Source organism: Lagopus leucura, unplaced genomic scaffold, assembly GCF_019238085.1.
Source record: "Lagopus leucura isolate 7727_CA_CO unplaced genomic scaffold, USGS_WTPT01 Super-Scaffold_100001, whole genome shotgun sequence".
Taxonomy (NCBI): domain Eukaryota; kingdom Metazoa; phylum Chordata; class Aves; order Galliformes; family Phasianidae; genus Lagopus; species Lagopus leucura.
The window spans coordinates 36,697,663-36,715,145 of NW_024962262.1; the positions used below are offsets into that span (position 1 = coordinate 36,697,663).

Sequence of the window (17,483 nt, forward strand, 5' to 3'; positions counted from 1 at the left end):
TTAATTATACATAAAATCCAAGGAAACAGAAAAGCTAACAAAAATTAAGCTGAAATCCTCAAGTGAGACAGCATAGTTAACAATATAAATATATTTTTAGTTTCTTTTGGTAAAGTACAAATCATTTCTTCAGTAGATACAGTGGGTCAGTATTTTATTTATTAATTGTGTGACTAGCATTTGTACCTCCTGTCAAGGCACATCTCTCCTTTTCATTATTAAGAGAGGGGATTAAAAGAGATGATGACTTAGAAAAAGTGATGTCAACAACACACTGCTCTGTTCTGAACACAGATTACTTCTTACCACCTACAGTGCCATTTCAGGAGAAGAATAAAGCAGCCATCCATATTTCCCCCTCCAAGTGTTTCCCACTAGTCGGTGTACAGTGATGGACCCAAATTGGGATAAAATTGTAATGACAGCTATAAATATTTATTTGAACTGCATTTGCTAGACACTGGTTCCACTGAATTGTTAAAATTATCAGTACTGGATTTAACAAAATAATACAGTACTCAAGTTGTCCAGCCATTTAAAATTCATCACTGTCTCTTACCTTCTCTTATAGCTGTCTTCTGAGTACAGAGCTTGGCATATCAGGCCAATTAGGCAGAACCAAAGTGCTGCTAGTGCAATTATCCTCCAGTCACTGACGGATTTAATGAGGGGTATGCAACCCATTGACCAATCAAAGCACAGCCACCAGGGACACAACAGCAACCATGCATTCAGCGAATAGTAGTAATTATAGTTTATAGCCTGTCAGTCAAAAAGAAAACAAACATTTATTTGATACTAAACTTAAGTGTGAGGGGAAGAAACTTCAGTTCTTTTCTACCATTTTTGTTATTGCAAAACATTGCTTATAAAACAGGCCTTAAATCCTTAAATTCTGTTAGGTTGCATCTAGCTGTAGACCATATATGTTACAGCTGTGAAATTAAGTTTTTTTTTTTTTAAATACAGCTGTGAGGCTCTCCTCAGAGAAAAGAAACAGAGTTCTATACTGTACAATCAACATCCACTTGCAGAAAGAATTTCTCACATGACAAGAAAATGCCAAAAAACAACATCCTCATCTCCAAAACCCAGACTTAATAAAGTTAGAAGCATACAGCCAAAACATACTCCAAATGCACCAGACCAGAACTTTATGCTATTTTCTTCAATTGTAAAGATGAAGAGTCAAATACAGTATGTGGAAAAATAACGAAATGCAGCAAAAGCTAACTGCTGGCAAGCATGAAAAAAGTAGTGAATAAATGGAAACATTCAGTGTGTGCAGCACATACTAAATTGAATGCAAAGAATATTCAAGGTGTAGGTTTTAAAAAAAACAAAACAGTGGCAGAAAATCACAAAGCACAAGGGAAGTGACTCATTACACATCTCACAACATAAAGATTGCCCATTTTGTTTCTTTAAAACACAAAATAAAATTTAATTAGCTGACCAAGACAAAAGTTCTAAGCATGTCAGAAAAAAATTAGTAAAAATCAGCATCATAACTTACTCTCACAAACAAACTATCTGCAAATGAAGCTGGATTGTCTACTTCAGTAAAAGCTGGTGGCCCTGTGCCCATAATCCTCCAGCGTATATAAAGTATACCAGCCCCTCCAGACATCAGAAGAGTTATTCTGAAAAGCAGCCCCTTTCTTAGCAGACCAGCACTCTACAGAAAAGAAAGAAAGAAAGAAAAAGCATTTAAAAACAAATACTTTCTTCTTCTCCTTATTATACTCACATCCTTTTGGCCACCCATTTCAGAGAAGTTATTAATCGACATTTGCCTTACTTTCGCAGTTACAAGTCAAACTTCACTATAGTGTCTCTCTAACTCCCTGTGTTACAGCGTTGTAGGACTCTCTTAAAGCTTCCTAAAACCTGATGGTTGAAATTAATCTAAGCAGCCTCAATAAGTCCTAAGAGAAGCAGACTGAAGGCAAGAGTTTCTCCGAAATTAGGGGTCATCTGAACCACTTCCTTCTCTGTTGAACATATCTGAAGATGAAAACATTGGTAAACAGTAGATTTTTACATGAAGGTGTTGACTGGATCCTGAGAAATGTGGTCACATGATCTGAAGTATTAGCTTTCCTTTATCCGTATCTTCCTCCTTTAGCCTGATATGCTTTAAATACTGTATTCCCTTTAAAAACTAGTTATACATGATCTGTTCTCTGTGTCCTCCATAACAGCTAGCATGCTGCTTATTACCATCTATGATTGAAATACACTGATTAGCAAGCATCACCATAATTACTTATGAATCAATACTAGCTTTTTCTGAAAACTATGAAAAAAAAAAGTCTTATTGAGCAAGAGATCTAGCAGTGTCCTGGCTGAAGGTATTTATTCTCTAAAATGATGGAAAAGTTAAGTTTCAAAGAGATACTCAGATGAGTTTTAAATATTTGTAGCTGACAGTGGAATCATCATAAAATATTTAGTTAAATGCATACGGAAATAAGTTTGTAATGGTGAATTTATATAAGCTAGCCTTTGTGCTCAGATGACTATTTCCAATTTGCACGTCAGTAACAGAAGTCATTACAATGAGGATTCAAGCAAATCATTGTTAAATACTTTTTTTTTTTTTTTTTGAAAAAAATTGTGTTGTGAAGGAAAACTGCATTGTGATAATTTATATGTCTTATTACAAAGCAATTACGCTAAAAGTGTCATCCCAGGCTTAATTTCATTTAATGGCACATGCACCTTCCAAAAGGCCACACTTCACAAACCACAAAATCTCTTAGTAAGCAGGATTTTAGAAGTGGGAGAAGTGTTACCACATGTCTTATTGCCTTTGATTTAGAGCTTACTGAAATCTGGCATCAAACTGAAAGTAGTCTCTCAAATCAAGAGGGCAAAAAAAAAGTGTGCAATTAAAAATTTATGACTTGCCTTTCAACAAGACAAAACAAATGAAATTTAAATACACTTAAATGAAAAGACCTTGACACTTTTTTTTTTTTTTTTTTTTTTTAAGTTGCAGGAGCTAAAATTAATTACTTTTATGTGAAGATGATAGAGAAAAGACATATTCTATGTTTTCCTCACCCAGACAGCTTGAAGATCACAAAACAGAAGTATATTGCTTGGAGCTGTTCATGCTTAATGAGTAATTCTCCAAAAAAAGTTTGACCCTGACACATTTCCATCACTTTAATTTTGAGCTGGATCTACTTTAGTTCCGTACAACTCTAGGCTCCTTCCTTTTCTTATGCTGGTTGACATTATTGTCATTATACAACTCGATTCCTCAGTATCCTTGCTTGCTGACATATTCTTGTACCTTTCATCCATTCCTTGCCCAAATCTATTGTTTCAGTTCTGAAAATTCCACTTTCACCAATTTCCCTGCAAAGATTCTTAAGAACATTGCCACACTTCATGAAGCAATTTAACAGTCCCATAGGACTTGTGCTGCTTAGAAATACGAGCAAGAGTTCTCCACAGTGAAACTACCAATCAATGTAAATTCCAATGAACATACATTCCCTTTGCCTTGCTGAAGCTTGCATGGGAGAGGCAAATGATTCAGCTGTTTAACAGTAGTGATGTTCTAGTAGTCTGTTGATCTATTTGGCTGCTATCAATTGCTAACCTCATTAACCATGACTGTTTTTGTGATTTGCTTATGATTATGATCTCTCAACAAATAACTGGTGTGAAATTCCATTTGATCCTATACCAGTTAAAGCAGTATCAGTAGAAGTACATATTTATCCTTAGTATCTATCAGAGCTTGAATAGTTCTACTTTCAAATCTCCAATCCACTATAAATTCTCTCCTGTTTAGTAATTCATATGCTAAAGAAAAGAATACAATATTTTAGTAGAGTTGGGAAATGGCACATAATAATATTTTTACATTATTTTTCTAATGTCTATTTAAGCACCTCATGAATCTGAATAAATAGCTCTACCTATGCTGACTAAGCTGTGTTTAATAATCATTCAGGAGTTCTATTGCTTCTGTAGAACTTGTAGCATCAGGCAGTTCATCCACAACAGTTTTAAGATACTGATGTGAGAACCTGTAGAAAGGCTTTTTGTCTTCAATGCATTTCTAATGTAATACCATTATTACTCACATTGCTACAAAGATTTAACTGCACAATTGACTTACTTAGCTGGCTGAAAATCCATAATTTTTCTTTAATTCCCAGCAACAACAAAACTGACAGAAGTTCTCTCTCTTTCTTTTGGTACATGATTGACCAGCAAGAATGAACAAAACCTCTAAGGACTCACCTCCATTAACTTGTCCTTACGTAGTAATTTTTGAATGAACTCCAAAATATTTAACTTGTTAATCACCAGTGCATCAAACACTGCATTCAAACCCTAAACAACCAAAAAAAAAAAAAAAAATTAAAAATTAAAAAAAGGTAAATAAAAAGTAAGATGAGGTAGCTACCCAAAAAACAATTAAAAAAAAAAATACATCTTATATTCCACTTCTACATTTTACATCTTATTCCTGATTCCAAACAAGTGAATAACAGATATGTTGCTAATAAGATGGCAGAATGAGAAATTAAGAACCTGAGCTCAGATGAGTGGAACATCACACTATTGTAATAGACAGGCTTTTGCTATATCCAATAATGTTGCAGGGACACCATGTACCAGCAAACTATGCCCCATATGGTTACAACAGTTTCAAACTATTTATCTGTTCTCAGACTGCTTTCCCAAACGTTCTGCAGTGTAAACACAACAGTTGAAAGGCATGGCTTATATTAAGGTGAAGTTTCTTTAAGCCTTTTACACACACACACACACACACACACATTTTTGAGCAGCATGGTATCTTTTGACTTCCAGCTTTCAAAAATATTATTTTTTAAAGATAAATTGATTGCCACAACAACTAAAGGCTCAGAGATTTTATCAGGCTTGCTTTTTTTGCAATTACATCAACACATACACTGGAAGTTGCTGAAAAAAATGAGAAGTTCTATATCAGCCACTACACATAAAGCTGAAGTATAAGTACTGCTCTTCAGGACTGTACTTTTTTGTTTCCTTGGGTGGAATGTGCATAAAATAGATCCAGAGGTAATTCTTTTGAGGTCAATGAGGTAATTCTGTTGAGGTCAATGTTAAAGTACAACTTCAACGTCCAAGCAATCACCAACCATGACAATTCATGAATACTTAGTCTACATCCTATTACCTTTGGAAATTACGTCAATAAACTAAATGGAAAAAAGTAGTCAGTAAAAACAGTATCAGGCAAGGAAGGAGTTAGAACAAAGAGGAACCACCATAGGGAAAAGCGAGGAGATAGGTTGGAGTGTGGCATGGTTTCACATAGAGAGGTCAGCTGGCAATTACAAGGCTTTTGTATCAATTACATGGAGATTAAAAACGTAAGAATCTAACTGAAAAATACATTCAGCCTAGAAGCAATCTTTTTAATATATGATTTATCCTTTCATCCCTTTGACCCTTGTCCCTTAACACAAGAATAAATACCATCATCTTAGCAATGCAAATAAATCCTAGCAAACGAATAAAAAAATCCAGATCAAATACAAATTCTGTGTCTTCTAACTCAAATAATTACAGAATCACAAGTCAGAGGGATTGGAAGGGACCTCTGGATCATAGTCCAACCCCCCTGCTAAAATGGATTTTCAAGAGTAAGTTACACAGAAAAGTATCTAGGCAGGTTTTGAATATCTGAAGAGAAGAGTCCACAGCCTTTCTGGGAAGCTGTTCCAGTGCTCTGTCACCCTCAAAATGAAGTTTTTCCTTGTATTCAGGTGGAACTTCATCTGTTGCAGGTTGCGTGTTACCCCTTCTCCTGTTGCTGGACACCACCAAAAAGCCTGACCCCATCCATTTGACTCTTGCCCATTAGATATTTACACATATTGATCAGATCCTAGTCTTTTCCAGGCTGAACAGCCTCAGGTTTCTCAGCCTTTCTTCATAAGGGAGATACTCACGGCCCTGAAACATCTTTGTGGCTTTTTGCTGGACTCCCTCCAGAAGTTCCTTGTTTGTTTGTTTGTTTGCTTGTTTTGGTTTTTTTTTGAACTGAGGAGCCCAGTCCTGGTTACAGTACTCCAGATGTGGCTCACCAGGGCAGAATAGAGGGGGTGAAAACCTCCCTTGACCTGCTGGCCATGTTCTTTTCAATGTACCCCAGGATACCATTGGCTTTCCTGGCTACCAGGGCATACTGCTGGCTCATGGCCAACGTGTTGTCCACCAGAACACCCAGGCCACTCTCTGCAGCAGGTCAGCCCCTAATCTGTACTGATGTGTGTAGTTATTCTTCCCCAAGTGTAGGACTCCACACCTGCCCTTGTTGAACCTCATCAGCTATGCCCAGTTCTCCATCTTGTCTAGGTCTCGCTGAATAGCAGCACAGCCTTCTAGTGTGCCAGCCACTCCTCCCAGATTAGTATCATCAGTAAACTTGCCCTTCATACAAGTCATTGATGAAGATGCTGAACAAGACCAGACCTAGTACTGACCTCTGAGGAATGCTGCTAGCTACAGGGCTCCAGCTAGACCCTGTGCCACCGATCACAACACTCTGAATTCTGTCAGTTATCCAGTTCTCAAGTCACCTCACTGCTCACTCATCTATCCCACACTTCCTAAGCTTAACTGCAAGGATGTTTTGGGAAACAGTGTCAGAAGTCAAGGTACACAACATCCACTGCTCTTCCTTCACCCACTCAGCTGGTCGTGACATCACAGAAGGCTATCAGGTTAGTGAAGCCATGTTGACTATTCCTGATAATCTTTTCTTTGACTTCCTTGGAGATGACATCAGGAATAAGCTGCTCCATTACCTTCCCAGGAACAGAGGAAAGGCTGGCTGGTCTGTAGTTTCTTGGCTCCTCCTTGCCCTTCTAGACATTGGCTTTCCTCCAGTCCTCAGGCACCACTTCAATTCTCTGTGACCTTACAAAGATAATAAGAGAGCAGAATGGCAAACATTTCTGCCAGTTCCTTCAGCACATGGGTGCATTCCATTGGGGTCCATGGATTTGTATATGTCTAGTTTCCCTGCATGACCCCTGACCATGTCCTCTTTGATCAAGGGGGTTTCCCTTTCCCCAGATTCTCTCTTACCTCCAGGGTCCAAGATTCCCAAGGAGCAGAGACTGAAGCAAGAGAAGGCGTTTGGTATCTCTGCCTTCTCAGTGTCCTTCGTCACCATAGCATCCACTTCATTCAGTAGCAGACCCTATTTTCCCTAGTCTTTCTTTTGCGACTTAAATACCTAAAGAAGCCCTTGTTGTTGTTCTTGACCTCCCTTGCCTTCCTTGTTGCATCCCTGCATGCCCTGACAATGTGCTTATACTCCTGCCAAGTGTCCAGACCCCTTTTTCACATACCATAAACTTTCTTCTTCCATTTGAGTTTTTCCATAAGCTCCTTTGCTCATCCATGGGGGACTCCCGCCAGCTATGCCCGACTTCTTATTCTTAGGAATGCACAGACCTTGAGCTTGGAAGGAGTGGTGCTTGAATGTCAACCAGTTCTCCTGGGCCCTTATCTCCCAATGCTCTAATCCATGTGAATCCTCCAAGTAGGTCCTTGAATGGGTCAAAGTTGCTTCTCCTGAAGTCCAGGGTTGCATTCCTACTTATTACCTTCTTTCTTCCATGTAAAATCCTGTATTCCACTGTCTCATGGTCACTGCATCCAAGGCTGCCACCAACCTTTATGTTCCCAAACTGTCACTCCATATTTATAAGAACAAGGTTCAGCAACACACCTATTTTCACTGGCTCCTCCTCTACCACTTGCACCAGAAAGTTATCATCCAAGCACTGCAGGAACCTTCTGGACTGTGTGTGTGCCTGGCAATGTTCCTTTTCCAGAAAATATCAGTGTTGTTGAAATCCTCCGTGAGAACGGAGCCTGAACTCATGAAACTTATGTCAGATGTCTGTAGAAAGCCTCATGAACTTCCTCCTCCTGATCAGGCAGCCTGTAGTAAACACCCACAGTTATGTCACCCATGTTAGTCTGCTCCTCAGATCTCATCCATAAGCTCTTCGCCCATTCATCACTCATCCTTAGGCAGATCTCAAAACATTCCAGTTGTCTGGTTATATAAAAAGCAACTCTACCATCTTGCCTTGCTGGCCTGTCTTTCCTAAAAAGTACATAGCTGTCCATGACTGCATTCTAGTTATGCAAGCTGTGCTACCATGTCCTAATGATCACAATAGGATTATGGTCCTGCGACCACACGCAGGTCTCTAATTCTTGTTTGTTTCCCAGGCTGTGTGCAATGGTACACAGAAAAGAAAAGGGAGTTGAGGATGCAAGTTTCCCTAGAGGGATGGAATTAACTTACACCATTAGAAGACATAATCACAGAATGTTTTAAGAATATTTCTTAGGTTATCCTCACATATGTTCTCACAAATACCTTTGAAAAAATGCATCAGCCTGCAAATGTCTGTCTGAAAATAATGTCCTACAGGAAGACGGTTTCAGTGATTTCTTCTACAATTTTTTTTTCTAAGGACAAGAATGTCCTTGCTGCAAATAGTTCTTCTGATTCTGTTGCTTTGTTTTATGTCAGTCAAAGCACCAAATTAGATTTACTTACACAGATATACAACTACATAAAAGGTATAAATCACAGGTGCAGCATTTCAGGTGGCTTACTGGATCCCTCAAAATGGAGCATCTTCACTTAAGTAACAGAAAGCTAGAGGACAATGAATTTGAAAAGTAACTGTGCCTGTTTGCATATACAGTTCCTTAAATAGGGAACAGAAAGAAAAGACTCAGCGTTAGAAATAAATAATGACCCTACTTCTAATTAGAATGTTCAAAAAAAAGCGAGAAGGTGGAGCTTCTAAAAATACTCTCCTCCAATTACATCTTTGTTCATGGCCTCCAAGAGAGGCCTGTAGATTCACTATCTCAACAATTATACATTGAAAAACAAGGCCAATGAACATTGACACACAGTGAAACTAACACTGCTAATCTTTCAAGTTTTGCAAGAAATTAACAGATACATGCAAACTGCTTACAAAAGATAAAATGAATTTACAACATATGGGCTATGGAGACACAACCAATACAGCTCTATTAGAATATTGCTAGTTTGCTGAAGAGAACAAAAAGGTATGTGATTAGTTGAGGAGAACATTCATCTTTGTACACTTTACAACTGCACCTGACAGATGCTGAGGTCAAAATTCAGTCAGTAAGAGGATTCTTACCAGTATTGTAATTCCTTGCTCTTTGCACAGCATGGCTATTGCACCTAGGAGAACACTCACCAGCACCCAGAATACAGAAAAATTATGTCCTTCCTTATCTGTCAAAATAAAGCATGTCATAATATTAGGTATATACATTTAAAAGTTAAAGTTAGAAATTAAAATTAGAATATTAAAAAAAAAAAAAAAAAAAAAAGAAAAACAAAGAAATAAAAGGAAAACCAGCATTTAATCTCACAAGATTTCCTGTTAGTCAAAAACTAGTTACGTAGACTTGAAAAGCATGGGGTGCCTCCTGTAATATGCTGGCATTCATCCATTTATTGCAGTCTTTTTCTCTTCTCTGAGACATTAGAAATCTCCCCATTTGCTAGGTGTCTTAGCCAGACTAATTAGAATGGCAGAAGCTTCACATAGTTTTCACAATCTATCATCTGCAAAGGTTAATTCCCAAGACTTGGATCCATTTATCTTCCTTAGCTACAACTCTAATATTAGTGGCTACTCTCTTCCAAGCTACCACAAGAACATGAAGTTATTTCTAATGGTTACATATGAAGCAGCACCACACAAACTCCTTCAACAGCAGTCTAATCTACACAGGCACAATGAGTCGCTTTTCCAGGGCTGCTGCATTTAGCAAGTGCTTCATGTCATTTCATTAGCACTACCACAGAATGCCACAGAGCTCAATAATTCCAGCATCTGAGCAGAGAAACAGTTCTACGACTGGGTGAAGAACTGTGGGGTTAAGAGATCAAGAGATCAAGAGATCAAGATCAACAGCTTCTAGTCAAAGAAAGAATCTTTAAAGACCACACCACGTAGCTGCTTTTGGGTTCTACAAGCAGGCATTTCTGAGATTGATATAACAATAAGCCTTACTACAGTCACGGTATTACTGCACACACAGTACATGGGTACTTCACACAAAAACATATCTGTCACAATCTCTACTCCACAGGTTAAAGCAACAGAGGGAAGCACTCAGCTTATTCAGAGACATATTCTTGATTCAAGCAACATGGGCTCTGTAGGCAACACAAGAATCCACCTTTCATTTGGCCTGTGAAGAAACAAAGCTGAACTCTATATTCATTGAGTGAACCCTTTTTTAATATATTTTCCTTGATCTCTAGAGTTGTGCTTGCCTACTGTTAATGCAGGTTTGACCCTCAGTACTTAGTCTGAACTATCATAATGTTCTACAGAGATGACAAACGACAGAAATAAGATCTCATTCACTAGAAGTAGGCACCTACATCTGAGAACAGAACAGAACAACATAACAGAACACTAAGTGTAGTTTCTAATTGGTTGAAAGAGAGAGACCCCTTTAGGGATCTAGTTACCTACCTAATTCAAGTTCAGAGAAGTAGCTATTGCTCTTCACTGATGATAAAGTGAAACTAGTATACTAACTCAGATGATGTTGGTGAGTAAGATACAATCACTACAAGTATGAAAAGGACCTATTGATATTGGTCTCATTTTGGGGCAGTGTACTTTTGCAGAAGATAGTAAAAGTTATGAAGAATAAGTTTTGAAGTTGCTTCTAGCATTCCTTTCTTACCTAAGACTTAAAAGCTTAAACTGAGTGAATATTAAGATGTTTACAATTTATCTTTGAAATAAAATATAGCAGGCATATGTTTCTTCAACCTCCATCTCAAATTACATCCTTATAGTTGAGGTAAGAGTAGATGTCAGAGGTGCAGATGTCAAATTGAAAAGAAAGCCTTCTAAAGAAGTCATATACATGTCAATGACAACAAAACAAAACATGAAATACAAAATATATAACAGCTGAAGAAAAGTTGTAGTGACAAGAACAAAAAACGCAATGAGGAGATCCCAGCTGACATCAAATGCACAGAACATGTTTCATGTATGCATGCAATTCATGGAGAACAAGGCTTCAAAATTCTCTCTATAAGCATTGCTAAGAACAAAAAGTATCCATGCTAAATATATCCCTTGAAGACCTTTAAACTCTTCAGATTGCTTGCAACTGTCCATACAGTCTTTGAAATGTGCTTGTTCCAAATGTAGAAAGAAAGTAGCTGGCAGAATGTGAAGACAGAAGGCAAACTATGAGCACAAAACAACAATCAGCCTTCCTAGTAAGTGTCAAAGAGAGAACAGTAAAGCCAATGGATTTCAAAGAGGTTGCTGAAGCATGCTTACTTCAGGTGGGAGATTTCTTCTTTCAAGAATTAAATTCTGGGAGAGAGAAGCTGGGACATTTGAGCATTTCCCAGAGAAGTGAAGCAGCATTCAATGCACAAATAAAGATTATGTTAACATGGAGTATGGTAGAAAGTATGTACAGCAAGAGATCAAACTCAGCAATTCACAAATGCTTTGATGATTAAGCGTAAGAAGCAGCAGGGAGAAAAGAAAGGTCAAATTATCAAGGACAAGTGTAACAACAGCACACTAATAAAGCATTAAATTCATAAAGGCCACATCACAAAATGAGAAAATACAATGTATGTAAAGAACAAAACCACAATCCCATAGATATTTTAGTAAGAAAAGCAGCAAGGAAACAGTTATTCAGGTACTTGGTGAGAGAGAAAATGGGGGCAATGCCAAGAAAATAGAAGTGTTCTGTGCCTTTTTGCTCCATTTTTCACAAAGAGGTCAGAAGAGTTGCAGTCAGATGATTTTCACAACATAGGCAGAAAGGGAGCAAGAACAGAAGCAAAGCAATGAACTACAAGACACAGAATTTATAGAGAAAATAATCTGCTTTAAATTATGCCCATTGACTACATTTACTCCAAATAAGAATAATCTAAACTGATACCTCTGGGACATCATGCAAAACAGGAGATTCCAGAAGGTTGGAATTAAAATAAAAAAATAAAAATAAAACACCTCATCGTGTCTGCATCCTAGCACTAAAGAGGAAAATGGAGAGGAAAAAAAGAGCTAAGGAATCAAAGCCAAGCTGACAGGTCAAAATTGTCCAGAAAAAAAAGCCAGATGTAATATTTTCTAGATGAGTCTCCAAAACATCAAAGAATATGGTAATTGTTTTCTGAAGACATATATTAGCCATTTAGAAAAAAATTAAGTATAATTTCTGACTTGGAAAGTAAAAAGCAAACCTGAATAAAAGCAAACTTTGTCTTCAGGAAGACATGACAATTCTACTGGAAAGAGTGTGAAATAACCCAGAGAATACAGGGGCTGGATGACATTATTACAGAACAGATCCAAGTAACAGTTATAAAACTACTCTAAGATTCTAGGTTACCATGAAGAATGGAAAGATACGATCTGGATTGGATCTTTCTTTCATGTAGCTTTTCTCATTAGATATTTTTAATCAGAATATTCCATCATTCAAATTTTAAAGTCTCAAAGTGCTGCCAGGCTACAATGACGGGGAAATGTATTAAGGAGAACTCAGAATTCATTTGACAAACCTGAGGAACGATCTTGGGAAAAAAATGATAATTGAATGCCATTCAGGCACACATTCAAAGCTGTACAGAAACAGACTTGTCTTCTTGTGAACATTCCAAGCCTCAGATGCCAGCAATGTCTCAGCATGTATGGTGTAGCCAAGCTTAAGTATGAACTCTCAAAGACAGTAAAAGATGGTAAACAAAAAACAATTCCATAGATACAACATCAAAAAGAAGAGGAACAAGCATCAATATTTCCTTCCCAAAACCGTAATGTCAGTTCCTTTAGTTTCTTCATCAGTCTCAACAAGTCAATACAGTCATATACAGAACTGTAATGGTATGAAAATTAATCAATTTCTGATTAAACTTCAAAGAGATAATTTCAATTATGAAATGCATTATCTTGTGCTTGTTCCTTGTTAAGTGTGCACAAATAATCCCCATATCCTCACTGCAGAAATCTCAGTAGTAAACTAGAACTGAAAAATAGATATGAAGCATTCAGAAATGCCTTCAAGCAATTTTTAACAGTGATTTGCAAATGTAAAGCACTGCATTAAGTGCTAATTATTATTATATGACACACATATGCCAACAGAAGTAATCAGTATAACAAAGCACATTCCCCTAATACGGTGCCGCTTCCCACCAGAAAAATCTGGTGTCAGAAAATGAAACCAATCTTTGGTTGGCACCTGTGCCTAGTTGAAACTGGTACACCATATTGCGAGTGGGCATTGTGCCAGTAACAGATGGACAGGACTGTAAGCATGCCAAGTAAACAGGGTTTTTTTGGTTTTTTGTTTTTTTTTTTTTAAGCTGGAAAAAGATAGTGTTTCTATACCAACACAAAAAGAGTTTCCAGATGACCCTGCCTGAAGAGTACATTAAGTCTGAAAGCTGAGGAAATCTGAAGAGATACCTGCCTAAGCCATGAAGGCACCTATACTCATGCTGCTGGACTTGAGTAAAAGCACCTCTAGGGAAATTCTGCAAAACAAAGAGTTTTACGATGTGGAGTTGACTGATACTAAATATATGACCTATACTCCTTCAACTCTGCCTTCCTAGATGCTAATCCTAATTATTGAAAAACCTCACTCAGCATTGTCCTAAATCCACAAATCAATGAAACAAGGTTCCTCAAAAGATCAGGGTATGAAGAAAAGTACAATATGTTTAGAGTATCAAGCTTAGTCTTACTTTTAAGTCAAGCTAGTAACAGCAAAGCAAAAGAAAATCAAGGAACAATTATCATCCAAACATTCAGGCGTTCAGCATTCCCTCCTTCAAACCAACTGAGCAGCTTAGGGCTTAGACAAGTGACAACTTCGAGCAGTTTAATAAGTCACCATGCTCAAGTGAAATGGTGTAACTGCTCCTGTGAAAGTGTCATCTCATTTGAAAATTGAAGCAAAATCAATTATGATAAGCTTTTAAGGGAAGTTTTATTTTTCACTGAAAAATTACACATGCTTATATATATACTCTGTTGATGTGCATTGCCTGGAGGGTCAGTAGCTTCCAGCTAAACATCTACAAATACTCATTTAACCCTAAGATTTCCCTGCTTGCACACTGCTGTACAAGGGGAAAGAATTACTTGAATTACTTAGTCTTAGAAGATCAACTAAGAATCTACTGTTAGAATTAACTTAAGCCTGAGATCTTTGTGTTTCCAGTTTTCTGAATGTATGTACTACTGCAATGCAGCTCAGCCATTCACGTAATAACAAAACAGTAGCACTAAAATGCTGTTCCTAAACATCTCTATGTACCTCAAAACTCACTAGGCAGATGTTACAGTGGAGGGATTGTCTATCCTCATCTATCCATAAATTAAACCATCTTGAAGAAGAAAAATTTAGCCCTTAAAAAAAAAAAAAAAAAGCTATGGTTTGTCATTTTCCATATACAACTCCTCCTTCCCAGTGAGTTCAAACAGGAACAGCTGGGCACACAGTTGAAAAATCAGGGCCCAAATGTTTAACAGAAGTAAATGCTTCTTGACTAACTGCAAAACAGCTAACAATTTCTCCCTTTATCTTAACAGCACTCTTTCACATAGCAGACTTGAACATTTCCAAACTAACAAAAAAATAAAAATAAAAAAAATTCGTAATATAAATCTTCAGTATTAACTACAGTCTACCAGTCTACTTTGCACATTTCATTATATCAGCAATGAACTAGTAGCTGATTAATGGGAGACTACATAGAACAAAACAGAAACACACAACCGGTACAAAGTCATTTTTAGAAGTTATAGCATACAAGCAGTTGTTCCCCTATTTAATATCCATGTCTGGTGTCATTCACATGAAGTAAATATCACAAACTCATCATTTTACATTACTCAGAACACTAATGGAGTTGCCAAATAAATGCACTGGATCACTGTCAAGGCTGAAGACAAAGGAAGGCAAAACCTAACCTACCTAAACAGCTGTCAGCTCTTGCTGTCTCCAAAGCCTATGCAGTGGATTTGTCCCCATAAATACAATTTTTAAACAGTAGAATAGAATGAGAACAACAGATTAGTTCCTTGCAAACGTGTTAACCTGTCAATTCTGGTAACAACAAAAAATGTGCATTAGAAAAAAAAGTAAAAGATTTTCAGAATTTCAGTGAATATAATTATAGCCTACATAGTGAGATGCTGAAGAAAAAAGTAATAAAAGTAATGCTACAGATTCAGGCTGAAGAAAACTTTCTGCCCCAAAATCTACCAAGCCACAAATAAACCACATCAGGTAAGCAAACTGCAGTACATCTTGAGCTTGACAAAAGTCATTTTCCTTTGGAAGATTTCCAGACTGATAACTTCCACTTCTCGAATCTCTTTATTGCCATCAGAATTATTTACACTTCCTCACAGTATTCCTAAATCCATCCCAGACATTTTTATGATTCCTCACTCTCAAGCCAAAAAAACCTAAACACCCTCTGTTCATTCACTTAAGATCGATCGAAAACAAACACTAACCAGTCTCTTTTCTGTGACTTTTGTTAGAGAAGACTTCAACAATGACAGTACAACAACTAAGCCCATGTTAGCAAAAAGGATTTCTGGAACCCACCTGGACACAAAACTTACTTTGCCTTGCTGCAAGAACCGGCGCGTGCTTTGTGAACGTCTGAGATAACCTGTCTGACAGCATTGGGACGCTGCTTGGACTGTATGTTACTGAGGATGAAACTATACCAGTATCACGGACTCAGGCTTTTCAATCTTTGTTTTAGTCTGACACTCAAACTTCATCATTAAATGCAAACTAGTATCAAACATCTTTTGCTAATTGTATTCTAAATGCAATACAAATGCAGTCTATAAATGCTGAAAGGCTCAGATTTGCACTTTCTTTTAAATAAACCAAAAAAAAAAAACCATGATACCATGCATTTTTTAATAACAATTAAAAAAAAAATCCCTTTTTGATATTTCTCCTCCTCCTATTAAACAGCTCATCAACTACGCTATACATGTGACAACCAAATTCAGAAACAAGGGCAGAGGCAGTTTACCCAGGATTTAGGGTCATGCCTGCCAATGATACATACAAATCTAGCAAGACAAAATAAAATGGGAATGCTGGAACAAATTGCTAGGTATCACTTTTCTGGGGGATCTTCATGAAGATGCTATATATAATTAGAAACATAAGCCTGATGTAACAGAATGCACAGAAGGTTTTTTGGTTGTTTTCTCTCCCCTCATAATAACAAAGGCTACTCTACAAAGATTAATGAGCATCTTGGTCTGATCTAGAAAGTGATGCAGTAACAATTGTTTACTTGGACTAGAACTAACAATGAGCATTGGCAGTATTGCAGACTCTGAATCTTGTGGATAACTATGATTTGCCAACAGAAAGAAAACATTCTGAATCCTGAGAAAAGAAATGGTATTTTCTTTGTGATATGTTAGAATCATAGAATTACAAAGACCTACAAGATCATCCAGTTCAACCGTCCACCTATCACCACTAGTTTTTAATAAACAGCTGCTTCCCTTACAGCCATTACTATAAAGACACTAACTATCTACAGCAGACAACACATGAGGAGCCTGATACATTGAACCAACCTCCTTGTTCAAAAGAAGAAAAGAGATTGTGTGGTCAGAAAGTAGAACTGGTGGTGGTTGTTGGTGGTGGGGTTCTGCTAGTGGATACATAGGAACAGTGGAGAAATGGACTGCCAGCAGGTGGGACTGGGACAAGCTGGTGGAATGGGCTAACATAAGGCTCATGGAATTCAAAGACAGCAGCATGCTTCAGATCAGTCTGCCTAGACAACAGGTTTGCAGAATAGGACCTGGAGTTCCTGACTGACAGCAAACTGAAGACAAGTCAGCAATGTTTTTGTGGCGATGAAAAAAGATAAATGCACAGTGTGCTATATAAGCTACAGCATATCCAATGGGTGAGTGAATATGGTTTTCCTCTGTGTTCGGCTCTTGTGAGGCTACATCCAAAGTACTATGTTCACTGTTGTGTCCAATGAAAGAGATGCATCAATAAGATGGAAATTCAGTAAAGAATCACTAAGGTGGTTAGGAGACACAGAAGTATAACATATGAAAAGAAACTGAGGGAATTGGTTCTCCTATCATTCTCCCTTTACAGAAGACTGAAGAGGATCCAGCTTCAGCCTTCAGAGACAGACTTCTCTGAAGGGAAAGGACAGGATGCAATTGCAAGGCCTAGTAAACCAAATTATAACTGAACGTAAGGGAAAAAAATCTTCATACGAGGGCAGTTAAACACTAGAAAGGTTGCTTAGTGAGGCTGTGGAATTGCCTTGGATTTTTCTTACAGCTCATCTG

General features: G+C 37.5%; 1 protein-coding gene across 3 annotated transcripts in view; it reads right to left on the minus strand.

The window, feature by feature from the left end:
• Positions 1 to 17,483, minus strand: part of TMTC4 (transmembrane O-mannosyltransferase targeting cadherins 4) — a 56,561-nt gene that overhangs the window by 22,013 nt on the left and 17,065 nt on the right. For all 3 annotated transcript variants that reach the window (XR_006178202.1, XM_042867753.1, XM_042867752.1), the window contains 4 exons: positions 9,234 to 9,331; positions 4,267 to 4,359; positions 1,517 to 1,678; positions 560 to 762 (listed from right to left, as the gene is read on the minus strand). Coding sequence is in view for 2 of the 3 variants with exons in the window: in XM_042867753.1 (XP_042723687.1) it covers positions 560 to 762; positions 1,517 to 1,678; positions 4,267 to 4,359; positions 9,234 to 9,331 (556 nt within the window). In the remaining variant the exon portion in view is untranslated. The remainder of the gene's footprint in view (positions 1 to 559; positions 763 to 1,516; positions 1,679 to 4,266; positions 4,360 to 9,233; positions 9,332 to 17,483) is intronic.